This window comes from Tupaia chinensis, unplaced genomic scaffold (assembly GCF_000334495.1).
Source record: "Tupaia chinensis unplaced genomic scaffold, TupChi_1.0 Scaffold000182_1, whole genome shotgun sequence".
In the NCBI taxonomy this organism is placed as follows: Eukaryota; Metazoa; Chordata; class Mammalia; order Scandentia; family Tupaiidae; genus Tupaia; species Tupaia belangeri.
In genome coordinates, this window is record NW_006159657.1 from 3,669,347 (window position 1) to 3,681,183 (window position 11,837).

The 11,837-nt window shown below is 56.5% G+C and overlaps 1 protein-coding gene across 4 annotated transcripts in view; it reads left to right on the plus strand.

Annotated features, from left to right (window-relative positions):
* Window positions 1-7,073, plus strand: part of SNX29 (sorting nexin 29) — a 535,094-nt gene extending 528,021 nt beyond the window's left edge. For all 4 annotated transcript variants that reach the window (XM_027771071.1, XM_014587074.2, XM_027771069.1 and 1 more), the window contains one exon: window positions 5,458-7,073. In XM_027771071.1, coding sequence (XP_027626872.1) covers window positions 5,458-5,587 — 130 coding nt within the window. In that variant the 3' untranslated portion in view covers window positions 5,588-7,073. The remainder of the gene's footprint in view (window positions 1-5,457) is intronic.
* The last annotated feature ends 4,764 nt before the right edge of the window (window positions 7,074-11,837 follow it).

Below are 11,837 nucleotides of genomic sequence, written 5' to 3' on the forward strand. Positions count from 1 at the left end.
ACTCTCTGCCCATCCTGCTTAGCTGACACACGTTAAGGCAGGGACCTCACCCTTTTGCTCCTCAACTGATTTATTTATTTATTTTTCTTAATAATTATTTAATTTTATTTATTTACTTATTCCAATTTGACCAGAGAGGGACAGAGTGAGAGCAAGTGAAAAAGGGAAAGTGAGAAAGCAAGCTGCCAGGTCCAGGACTCGAACTGTGGTCGACCATGTGGGAGTCCAGCACCTCCAATCATCATGCCACCTGCTGACCCCACCCACTGATTTCTTTAGGCCCTGTGCAAAATCCCCACTAGATACCCATCTGTCCCCTGCCTCTAGCTTTTTAGGGCCCCTGACAAGATAGAAGGCCACCTTCCCCCTGCCATGGGTCAGCACATCCCAGACTAGGGGTTTTTCAGAGAAAGCACCTTGCAGCCCCATCCCCAGGCTGTGAGGTGTGAGGAGTTGAGGGGCTGTGCTGGGGAAGGAAGGATGAGAGGAGGCTTGGGAAGTTCACCGTAATTTTGAGTTTGGGTCACAGCCCCCACCCACTGTGTGGCATATGAGACACAGAAAACATTCCCAGAATTTCCTTGCCAGACTTTGCCTGCACCTCTTCCATTCTTTCTTACGCGAGTTGGAAAGACAGAAAGGGAGAAATTACCCCTCGGGGGGATGGCCACGCCACAATCCCTTCTTCATTTTCCTCTCGGGATTTTGGGCATGTACGTGCCCGGTGTGTTGTAAGCTGCCAGGTCCAGGACTTAAACTGCCGTCGACTACGTGGGAGTTCAGCGACGTAACCGTTATGCTATCTGCAGTCAAATCTGTGTCTAATCTCAGCTAACTCAATCTTGTTGAATGATGGATGCAAGATAGGAAGAGCTAGTCTTTATCTCCATTTCTCAGGCAGAAAACGGAGTCCTGGGGAGGCTGTGTCTTCCTCTAAGGGTCGACAGTGTCTAACTGAAGGGTCCAAGATTTCCCTCTGAACGGAGTTAGGCCTTAGAAATCCACTCTATGGCTCAGGTGGGGCCGCCCAGATCCCCCGTGCCCTCAGATCCCGTGACTAGCCTGGGACTGCCCTCACCTGCTGAAAGGGCACCTTCAAGTGCTTCGACCTCCCATGTGTGTCCCCACTCACGTTCTCTCTGCTCAAACTCAGCCCAAGCCCCATCTTGGTGCCGGCTGCTCTTTGCTCACCCCTGTCACTCACGTCCCCAGCTAAGCTCATCCTCCCCCGCCGGCATTTATGGGAACTGCCTCTGCCCTGACCTGTGCACCTCTGCGCTCACTACCAGAGAGCCCCAGGGAATGCAGCCCTGCTCATGGCACTGCCCCATGGGGCCTTTGGGATGGTGCTGTCCTGCAGGTGCCCCATGTGCTCAGTCACACCCGCAACCACCACTCACCGGGAGACCCCAGGTCCCAGGCACGGGCGTTTGACAATCTCTGTGACTCGCTGACTCGTGGCGGCATGCCTGAGATAGAGCCTGCACCTTCACCTCAAGGCCTCTCGCCCACCCACGCTGCTCTCCACACCTGGAGGGCTCTCACAGCCGACCTCCCAGCTCACTCTTGCTTATCCTTCAGACGTCTCTTCTAGGAAGCCCTCTCTGACCACCCTGATAACCAGGTTCAACCATGTTTCTCCAACCAAGGCATCCATCTGGTTGTAGTGATCTGCTCCCCGGGGAGAGGGGATGCCTGCACTCCTCTCTCCTCCCTCCCCAGTGAGACTGGGCTCTCCACGCTCCATTCCCCTCTGGACCCCTCAGTGCCCAGGACTGCGGCTGGAGAAGGCTCCCGTTTGCAGAGGTTACTTGTGGCCAGCCACTGTTCTAGGCACTTACCCCAAGAGGCCCCAGACCTCCCTACTTTTGTGATATCCTGGAAACAGGCTCAGAGACAGGTCACCTGCCTAAGGGAGGATGCCCTCCGGGGGCTTTATCTGGGGTGAGCCCTTGACCCTTACCACAGTACTGTGAGGTGCCTGGGGGCTTCATCCAGGACAGTCCAGGAAGCTGAGGCTCGAGCACAGCTGGACCAGGACAGAACTGCCCTCACCCTGACACTGGCTACCTTCTTGCATGGCAGGTGCTGTTTGCTGAAAAGCTGGAGTGGCCACAGCCTCACCTTGCAGCCTTGTACCCAGCTCCTCCTACCTGCAGGGCACTGGGCTCTCCTACCCCCTCTAGGATCCCATCAGGCTCTGCTCATACTGGCCTTGTGTGCCCTGCTGGGGTGTTGGCTGCAGGCTAAGAAGGGCCCGTGGGTCCCTGGTTCTGTACAGCTAGGGAGAGGTGGCACAGGCACAGGCCTGAACAGCCTTCCCACTCCTGCCTGACTGTGCACTAAGACGCTGCTCCCCTCTGAGAGCGAGGAAGATCTAGTAGCTTTTCCTGTCCTCTCTGGGCCTCAGAGGCTTTTGGTGTGTGGGGGGTGTGGGGGGTGGCGAGGGGCAGGTCTGTGCTGGGCCTGCGGCCAGAAGCCATGCCGAGGAGGACATACAGCCACCAGGCTGGACATGCTTCAGAAATGACCCAGGGCAGATCCAGCTTCATTCAGGCCAAATGTCTCGTCCTCCACGCATGGCACAGCCTGCCCTCCCAAGAAGGCGGCACCGATGTGAGAGCCCTTCATGGTAGGAAGGTGTCCCCAACTTCAAACAGGGACCTCCACTGGCACAGCCGAGACAGGTCACGTCAGAACCCCATCAAGGTGCATGGACAGTGGGCTGTTCAGGGAGACGTGCCGAGCCCCCATGGGGACAGTTTTCTATGAACGTGCGTTGTCCCTTAACTCATCTGGCCTCGGTGACCGAACTGGAGCAATTGCTGGTGGGCAGTCCCGATCCTCTCATTTGACGGGAGCCCTTGGTCTCCTGGACTGCGGTCACCGAAACCCGGCCCCATCTTCCCTCGCGGAGCTCACGGCTCAGGCCTGTGTCGGAAGCCCCCAGCAGGGAGCTGACAACAGATTGTTCAGGACAAGAGAACAGATAGTTGTCATAGGTTTGCTGTTTGTTTTGAAGACTTTTGTACCAAAAGTCTTTAAAGATATTCACTGTGGCGGATTTTTCTTATTTCTCATTCATATTTGCTAACATCTGCAATCTCACCACTTGGAGATAATTATTATCCAATCAAATGCCAAGTCCTGTGGATTCTGCTTCCTATTTTAATAGCCTGTGATAGAATAATTACCCCAATGCGCACACTCTCGTCCCCAGGAGCTGTGAATGGGCACCTTACCCAGCACAGGGGACTTTGCAGATGTGGCTAAATGAAGCATTTTGAAGTGGGAGATTGTGCACTCGGCCTGAGGGGACCCTGAGAGCCTCCAGCAGAGGGAGGCCGGGGGCTGGACAGAGAGGCTTGAAGATGCCATCTTGGGCTCTGAAGATGGAGGTGGGGCTGTGAGTCAAGGCTCAGGGAGCCGGGAAAGGCAATGACATGGGTCCTCCCCTGAGGCTCTGAGACTAACCCGGCAAGACCACGGTGGGTTTCTGACCTCCAAGGCCGTAGGATGATACATGTGCTCTCTCCTCCAGACACTAAGCGTGTGGCCATTTGTTACAGCCGCCGGAGGTCACGGAGACCAGGCCCGTCCACCGTGCACTGCCTCTGCACCCGCGACCCTGGGCTGGCGCAGTGGCTCTGAGGGCTCCCGAGGGCAGCACCCTCTGGTCCACCCCATGGGGCAGCAGGGGTTCTGGCATCTTGAGCCTTGACTCATAGCCCCGCCTCCATCTTCAGAACCCACAGATGACATCTTCAAGACTCCCCGTCTGGCCCCCCCGGCCTCCCTCTGATGGGGGCTCTCAGGGTCACCTCAGGCCCAGTGCACAATCTCCCTATTTCAAAATGCTTCATTTAGCCACAGCAAAGCTGGGTTATGGGGCTCCATCAGGCAGCCTTCCCAGGCTTCACCCAGTTCTTAAGCTGCCAAGGTCCTTGCCCGCCCTGGCACTTCCTGCCACTCGCCCAGCGACAGCCTAGGGTTCTGGTGGCCTTTGTAACCCGCAACTCTAACTCCCCTTTGCCCTGTGAGTGCACAGGCCCCGGGGAGCTAGCTGTGCCATCTCTATTGCAGCTGCCTAGGACGGCATCAGGCCCACGTGGTGCTTGAGAAGTATTTACGGACCCACTGAACAAACGGCCGAGCCAGCACATCCCAAGTTCTCTGATGTAGTGGGTTGTACCCCCCAACCCCCACTTTTAGCCTCTGTCCTAATGTGCACTTCACAGCCCCGTACTGTGCCCCCCACCACGTGCTCTCCCAGTAGGTGCTTCGCGGCCAGCACCAGGAGCCCCCGCTGCCCGCGCCTGCCTCGTTCTGAGCCTGTGCAGCGCTGTGATGAGTATCCTCCTAATTAGGTGCTGGCACATGGCCTGATTAGGCTCCTGGGACAAATTCCGCAGCCAGTCCTGCCCTGTCTTTGTTCCCGTCTTTCTGACTCCAAGCGCAGTATTCCACAGGCAGCCCTTCTTCTTTGACTTTGAAATGTGCCTTTGGGGAGGACCAAGCAGCACAGCGAGAAGAAAGCCATGGCTGCACGGTCGTCTGGGTTGAAATGGGCCTGGAAGGGTGGCCCACGGGCCGCCTCAGACCCACGGCTGTGCTTGCTTAGGCCCACAGGGCTTCGATTTTTGTTTTTTCATTTTTATTTTTAATTAATTAACTTTATATTCATCCACTGAGCATTGTCACAGAATACAAAATGTGATTTCCCATCCAGAATATGGTTTAATCATATACGTTATTGTCAATAATTTTCCATTTCTAGTTTTTTATTTATATATATATTCCCCCCCATTTCTCACCCTCTGCCATTTCCTACTCTCCTCCCACACTATCCACTATCTCTGGTGTCTACAGTTGCTTCACATTCCTTATTTTTTTCCCTCCAGATTTTATTGATTCTTAAAATATCTTAAATAATCTAACTACTTTCAATAGCAAGGTCAACTGATACATACATATCTGCAAATACATGTCTGACTTAGGCATGAAACTGAGTAGAATGAATATACGGTAAGGTAGCACCTCGCTGGTGCTATATAGCTTAATGCAGTCATTAAACAGGTATTTCTTAATATAGTTTTTAATTTCAAGAAAAGCAGTTTTAACTTTAATAAATCAAAATCAAAGAAATGCTAAGAGAGCTTTGCTTAAAACTTAAAGCCAGGAAACGGGTTAGGATTCTGTTCAAATAGTAGGTACAGGAACCTATCGGCAGCTTAAGACAAGGCAAAAATCCATAAATCCGGAAAACAAAGCCTAGGAGAAAATCAGTAATGTTTTAGTCAAAAGTCTTAAGATTCTGTTTCAACACAGCGCTTTTAAATGGTGGGAAACACAGCCACGCGGCCCTCCATTCCCCAAGTCGAGCTTTCCAGGGTCTGGCCTGTATTCATTTGCACTGGTACCTGACTTAATCCCATTCTCCCCCACTCTGCCTTTCAGTGACATCACCCCTCCCGGAGAACCACTGAACAAGAATAGCCGGCCCAAAGTGGCTTCCCGCTTCCCCAAGCTGTCTCGAGGTAACCTCAGGGAGACACGCAACGTGGAGCCCCAGAGCGGTGACCTCTGACCCCGAAGGACTCCCACATGTGGCCCTCCCTGTCGCACCAGCTGCCTGCACCCCACCACTCTGCGTGCGGCCTGGCCACAGCAGCTGGCCTCCACACCCTACAGCGACAACCGCCGCACCTGGTGAGCCCCAGAGAGCAAGCCTCCCTCCACTCAGGTGGCTCCCCGATTAAACTGTGGGTGTCGGAGCTGCCACAGCCCTAGCCTCAGAGCAAGGCCTCTCCTTCCTGGACGCTCGGACACGTGATTGCGGCTTTCCCAGGGCCTGTTGTTCTCCAGCTCGGAGGTCGGAGGTCGGAGGTCAGGCTGGGAGCCCCAGGCTAAGATGGCATAGGAGAAAGGCCCCATCGGAAACCTGACACCTTCCCGCATGGGAATTAGGACTACTGGCCCCCTCCTTTAGTGTAACTGCTAGAACCTGTGGACAGGTGGGCTTTTGTGCGGAGGGTGGTCTTGCTCCTCTCTGCTTCATTCTGCAGCCATGGGCGGTAGACAGTCTTGCCACCACCGCTCGTGCGGGCACCCTCGTCCCAGGAGGTGGTCCCGCAGCCTCGTGGAACAGGAGAGCCAATGGTGAGGCTTCGCTCTGGGTCTTGGAGAGCTTCCTGCCTCCCTGTGGGTGCTCGGGAAGGACCCGCCATGAATTAACCTGAGGCTGCCTGGGCCGACCTGCACCTTGTCAGGCCTGGGTGTCACAGACGGCAGCAGCAATCTGGTGCCCTACTGGAAATGGTGGAAAACTACTGGAGAGCCCTGGCCTACCCCAGGTCAGTGGCCTGGGTCTCACGGTCATCAGGGACTTGGCTCTGGAAACCACTGGTGAAGGTCCTGTGGGCTTCAGACCCAGCTCCTTCTCTGTGAACTTGGACACAGCGACACCCCCTAAATAGGTCAGTCTTTCCCCTAAAGACATACTCATGACATGCCATCTGTCCCCAGGTGCTCTCGCTGGGAGCGGAGCCCTGTGTGCCCAGAGGGAACCCTCTGCCCCTCCTGTCTCAGGGCAGGGTCTCTGAGCCCAGGGCCTTGGCAGGCAGGACCAAGACGAGGACCAGCAGCGTGGCAGCCCCCCAGGCTCCTCCAATGAGCCCACGCAGATCGCCTCGCAGGACCCGAGTCAGTGGGCTGGTATTAACCCCCAGCATCCCGGAGCGTTTCCACCCTAGCCGAGAGCTGTTCTGAGAGCTCGTGGTGCCCGGAGGACACCAGAGCCCTGCTGGGAGGGCTGCACCATGGGCTGCGTGTGGGTCATCCTGGCTCCCTCCAACTCCCAGGCACCTGAGTACGTGTGGGTATGAGAAGCTGCCAGGGCCGGCACAGAGCTCCATCAGCTCACTGGCTGGAAATCGGTGAGTGACCAAGGTGAGCACAGAGCGCTTCCTGGCAAGAGGAGAGCTCTCGGAAGAACCGCCCGGAAGACTGAAGCTGTGAGTCTCCTAGTCTCCAGAGGATGCTTGTTTGGGGCAGTGAAGGCAGGCTGGGGTCACTCACACACAGCCCTGCAGAGAACAGAGGCCACCGCCCAGCTGCCAGTCCGGAGTGGTGGAGGAGCGTGTGTGGTCTGTAGGGGACCTAGAGAGCCAGGAGAGGCAGTGTGGCCTCTGCTCTGTGCCAGGTTGGCTGCTGTATGTATGCTGTGTTCAAATGCCATGGCCCAGAGGGTGACGGGACACTGGCTGGTGATCTTGAACAGAGCCTGCTGGGCTGGACAGCCAGGGTGGTCCAGAGCTGCAGCTGCACCCATCCAAGCCTCCCTGCGTTGGGTGCGTTTGGAGCGGGTCTTGACCACCAGCTGGAAAACTAAGCTTTGCCCTCCCTGAAGGGAGTCTGCGCTGAGCTCAGCCCTCGCCCTTGGTGTCAGGTTCCGTCCAGAGCCTCCTGTCTGGCAGCACCTTCCCCCAAACATGCATCTGAGAGTGGTGTCACCCTCTCTGGCCACCCACCAGAACCCAGGGTCCATCTTTGAAGTGTTGCATGTGGCGTTAAAAACAAAGCAACGCTCCCGCCCCCAAAACAGAAGGTACCCAGAGCTACTGTGGACGGATGCTGAGTATGCACTTGGTGACTTTCTAGAGGGAGAAGCTGGGCCTCCCCACTTATTTTTAAAGAGACATTTTTGCTATAGGGTCAGAGAGACAGAGACAGAAACAGAAAGTGAGAAATCACCCCCCAGGGTGTATGGCCATTCTGCAGTCCCTTCTCTGTCTGGGTTTTGGGCACGCATGCACACATGCCCTGCGTGAGTTTTAAGCCACCGGGTCTGGGACTCAAACTGCGGTTGACTATGTGGGAGTTCAGCAATGTAACCATTACGCCATCTGCTGGTCTCTGTCACTTTTTAAAGCTCACTCACTCCCAGGAAACTTGTCCACCCTCCTGAATCGTGGATTACGAAGCCTGTTCCTAGGAGCTACGCAGGGCCACCCTGACTGCTTGCCCTCAGTTCCTGCCCTTGTGATCATGCATTAACCCTGAAATCAGGGTACAGCTCGCCCCCCTCAGTTGAGCTCAGATCTGCTTGTGACGTTCGCATCACCACAACTCCTCAAGCATGAGCTTTGGAATCGCATGGAATGTTCTGCAGATTTAGGCCCTCTGGCTATTCCAAAGGCTCCTGCCTGCTCTGACAGTGAAAGTGTGTCAGACAAGCCACAGCACAGACCTCCAGGTTCCTGGGGAAGCAGACGCAGCTGGGTCTGGTGAGGTCAAGGCTGTACTTGACCCCTGGGGGACACACCATCATGTACCCTTCGGCCTGGATCCAACCCAGAGGGCCGCTGTCCTCCCATCAAGCCATCCCATGGAGAGATCCCCACAGAAAGGGCCATCCGAAGCGTCTTTCAGTCCCCGATCCACTAGAAATTCTTTGAAGATCTGAGAAAAGCCCTCCCCATTCTGAGATAGCAAAGGGACCACCTGTTTCTAGAGGGCCTTGGCTTCTAGGGTCCCATGCCCCTGCTGGGAGGAAGAGTCCACCCTGGTCTTTTCCACAAAGGAAAACCGTCATGGCCGGTGTAGCCGGGACAGAGCAGAGTGGCATCAGGCTGGGTCTTTGCCTTTGTCTCTCTCCTCCCCAGATGGAACGGATGACACTCAGGCGAGTGGGGCCGGGCACACGGTTCTCTCTTTAACAAGGAACTAAAGCTACCACGGGAAGAGGCCGAAGGCTGGTGTAAACTAGCCTAGAGCAACTCCTGACCCCGGGGAGAACCTCTGCCTGCTCTTCTGGAACCAGCCCGACATCCTCCCTCACACAGTGGTCCAGCTCCTCCGGACCTCGCTCCTGGGCGGACACTGCTAGTGTCGCTAGCCAGGGACTGCAGGAGGTGGAGCCATGGTGCAAGCCGCCCAGCATGTCCACGGTCCGCTCCCAGGGGAAGAGGTTGTTACAGTCCAGTACACCCAGGAACTAGGCACACCGGAGGCTTCTTGCTTCCAGAAGGGATGGCCATTCCATGAGCTGTTCCATGAGCTCTACCAGAGAAACAGGCCCGAGGCTTGCTAACCGCTAGTAGCTTAGAGCACACACTTTTCAGTGCCGGGTCATTACAAACAGGCACTCAGAGCTGCTCACACCCAGCTCATTGGGAGCACAGCTGTGGCTAATGCCAACTGGCCGTAGGCACCAGAGGCCCGATTATGACTCCCCAGGTTAGGACGTGGCGTCAGGAAACAGCAGTGATGACCCTGCAGCTGCCTTGTTGACCAGATGCAGCACCGCCTTCTGCAAAGGGCATTTCCTCACACCCCGAACCAGGGCTCTGCAGCCGCTGCTGCTGCTTCCTGCTCCTAGCCCCCCGGCCCCCAAGCCCTCCAGCTCCACCTGTGCAGGTATAGCTGCATCTTTGCTGCCCAGAGACACCAGCCACCCCTCCTGTGAGTGCCAGGCCTGCCCTCTGGGCCCCCTGGGAATCTGAATCCTTCCTTCCCAGCCTGGCTTCTCTGTACAAGCACAGCCTTCCAGCACCAGGCGGAGCCTCCACTCCAGAATCATCCTCTGACCTTGGCATGCAACTGGTGGCGAGGAAAGGGCTGGATGCTCAGCCCCGAGGACCTGCCTGAGAAGGACCCTGCCCAGGGCTCCCCTGCCCGTCAGAGTGGCCCGGATGCATGCACCTCATCCCGGATGGTGCACCTCATCCCGAGTTCTGACCCCAGAGTTCCGACCCCAGAGGCAATAACTGGTGACTTCTCCTTGTTTCACTCGGGACAAGGCCAGGCATGCTGGGCTTCCTCCCCAGCCTGGGAGCTGATGTGGCAGGCACAGACTTCTGGAAGGCAGGTGCTGCTAGTGAGCAAGCGCTGTTACAACGACGTTTCCCAGACTGCGCATGTGTCATTAACGCTTGTGGGAGGGCCTGGCTGCCCGGCCGGCCTCTGCCCATTCTGCTCAATGGCAGCACCGTCGGTTTATCTAAGGATTTTGTGCCAAAAGTTTCGTTTAACGTTTCCCTAACAGTCTTGCCGGTGTTTCTAAGCTGGAAGTCAGGTCCTCGACTGATGGAGTGAGGGGTCACATCGTGGGTCTCCTGGCTCTGAACAACCAGTTCATGCAGTTCCCACAGTTCATGTCCCGGGCCAGGAATGCGCCCAACCAGTGTCTGTATAGTGCACGAGCCATTGCCATGCTGTGGGCCCGATGCCGGAGCCCTGGACTCTGTCATGTAGCCCTTGCTCTTGTCCCCAATCCACCAGGATGGATGGGCCTCATCCCACTGTCTGTCAGAAAAAGGAAGGAAGAAATCAGTTTCTCGGAAAGATGGCTGAGCCGATAGCCTCCCACTGGGGGATGGTGCTTGAGTCACCGTGTCCTGGGCCCAGGGTTTCCGCTGTCCTGCACCTCGCAGTGCATGGAGGTGTTCCCAGCCCAGTGGGAGAGCCACGTGTGGACCGGCTCGGGCCACCACCGCCCTCAAACCTGCCCAGCTCCGCTCCCTTTCCTTTCACCTCGATGCAGGACAAATGGGTGTCCTTGCAGAAACCCAGGACGCGGAAGGACCCAGTGCAGGCTGCACACCGGTGGGCAGTCGCTGAGTGCTCTGAAGAGCTCGGCGACCACGGGTGTCCGGAGGGACGGTGGGGGAGCCAGGTCCGAGTTTTACCTGGGATTCACCCTAGAACGAAGGTCCTCACCCCTGCAGCCTCGCCTCTCAGCCCTGGCCTCGCCGGGTGGGACTGGCCTAACTCGCTGATGCCGCCTTCTCAGAGCGAGCCTCGGAATGCCGGAGGATGGCAGTCCCTGGCTGGGGGTTCCCGACCTGGCCACATTACTCAGAGTGAGACAGGACCCTGGCGGGCCACTCGAGGGGTAAGAAGGCCTTGTGGCCAGAGCCGAGGGCACGGCGGCCGTCTCTGTGCAGCCTGGGGCCCTCAGAGCCCCCCCCACCCCCGGAACGAGTTGGACTATCTTAACGACCCTCTTGCGTTCAGGTTTACACGATAGGATTTTTAAACAAATGTGTTTAATTTTCTAATAGCTCTTGTATTAAAAACTTTCTTTTGGAATAAGCTGTGGTAATTTTGTTACAACCTCTTTACAATGACGAAATAAAAATGGTGACATTTTATAGATTATGTGATTGGCTTGTGGTCTCTTGGCCTCAGTTCCTTTCCAGCAGCTGGAGACCGAGTTGCACGTGGAATAGAGACGTCGCGAAACCTCCGGGAAGGTCATTCCTTTCACGTGACGCCCTGGGCAGGTGGCTGGCCCTCATGTTACTTGAGTTTATAGGAAACAACCCACCTGCAGCTAGTTATATTCGTGCTGCTCGGCAGGTCTGGTGAGTTGGAGCTACAGAGTCAGCGCTCCTCACAGGTCCCGTTCACGCACGTACAGGGACGGCTACGGGCGCCACGGGACAGCGGTGCGGGCACGCGCGGCCAGCAGGCGATATTCAGGGGAAGGCAGGAGGACGGCAAGAGGAATTAAACATAAGAAAAATCGTCCAGCTGTCGGGTCGTCGGAAAAGCCCTGATATATTTTTCTATGCAAAAACGCGTCATGCCTTTCCCGATGACCCGACACTACGGGCTGCTCTGAGTGTCAGGAAGGGGCACAGAACGCCACAAGGGGGACGGGGCTGAGGGCCTGCCGAGGTCCAGGCCGGGGTTCTCAGCCGGCGCTGCTGCCCTGGGTGGGCTCGTCCTGTGCTGTGGGCCGGCCTGGGTCTGTGATCCCTGGTCCTCCCAGAGGGCGGGACACCAACTATGACCCAGGAATTCCCGCAGACATGGCCGAATGTCCCCCGGGG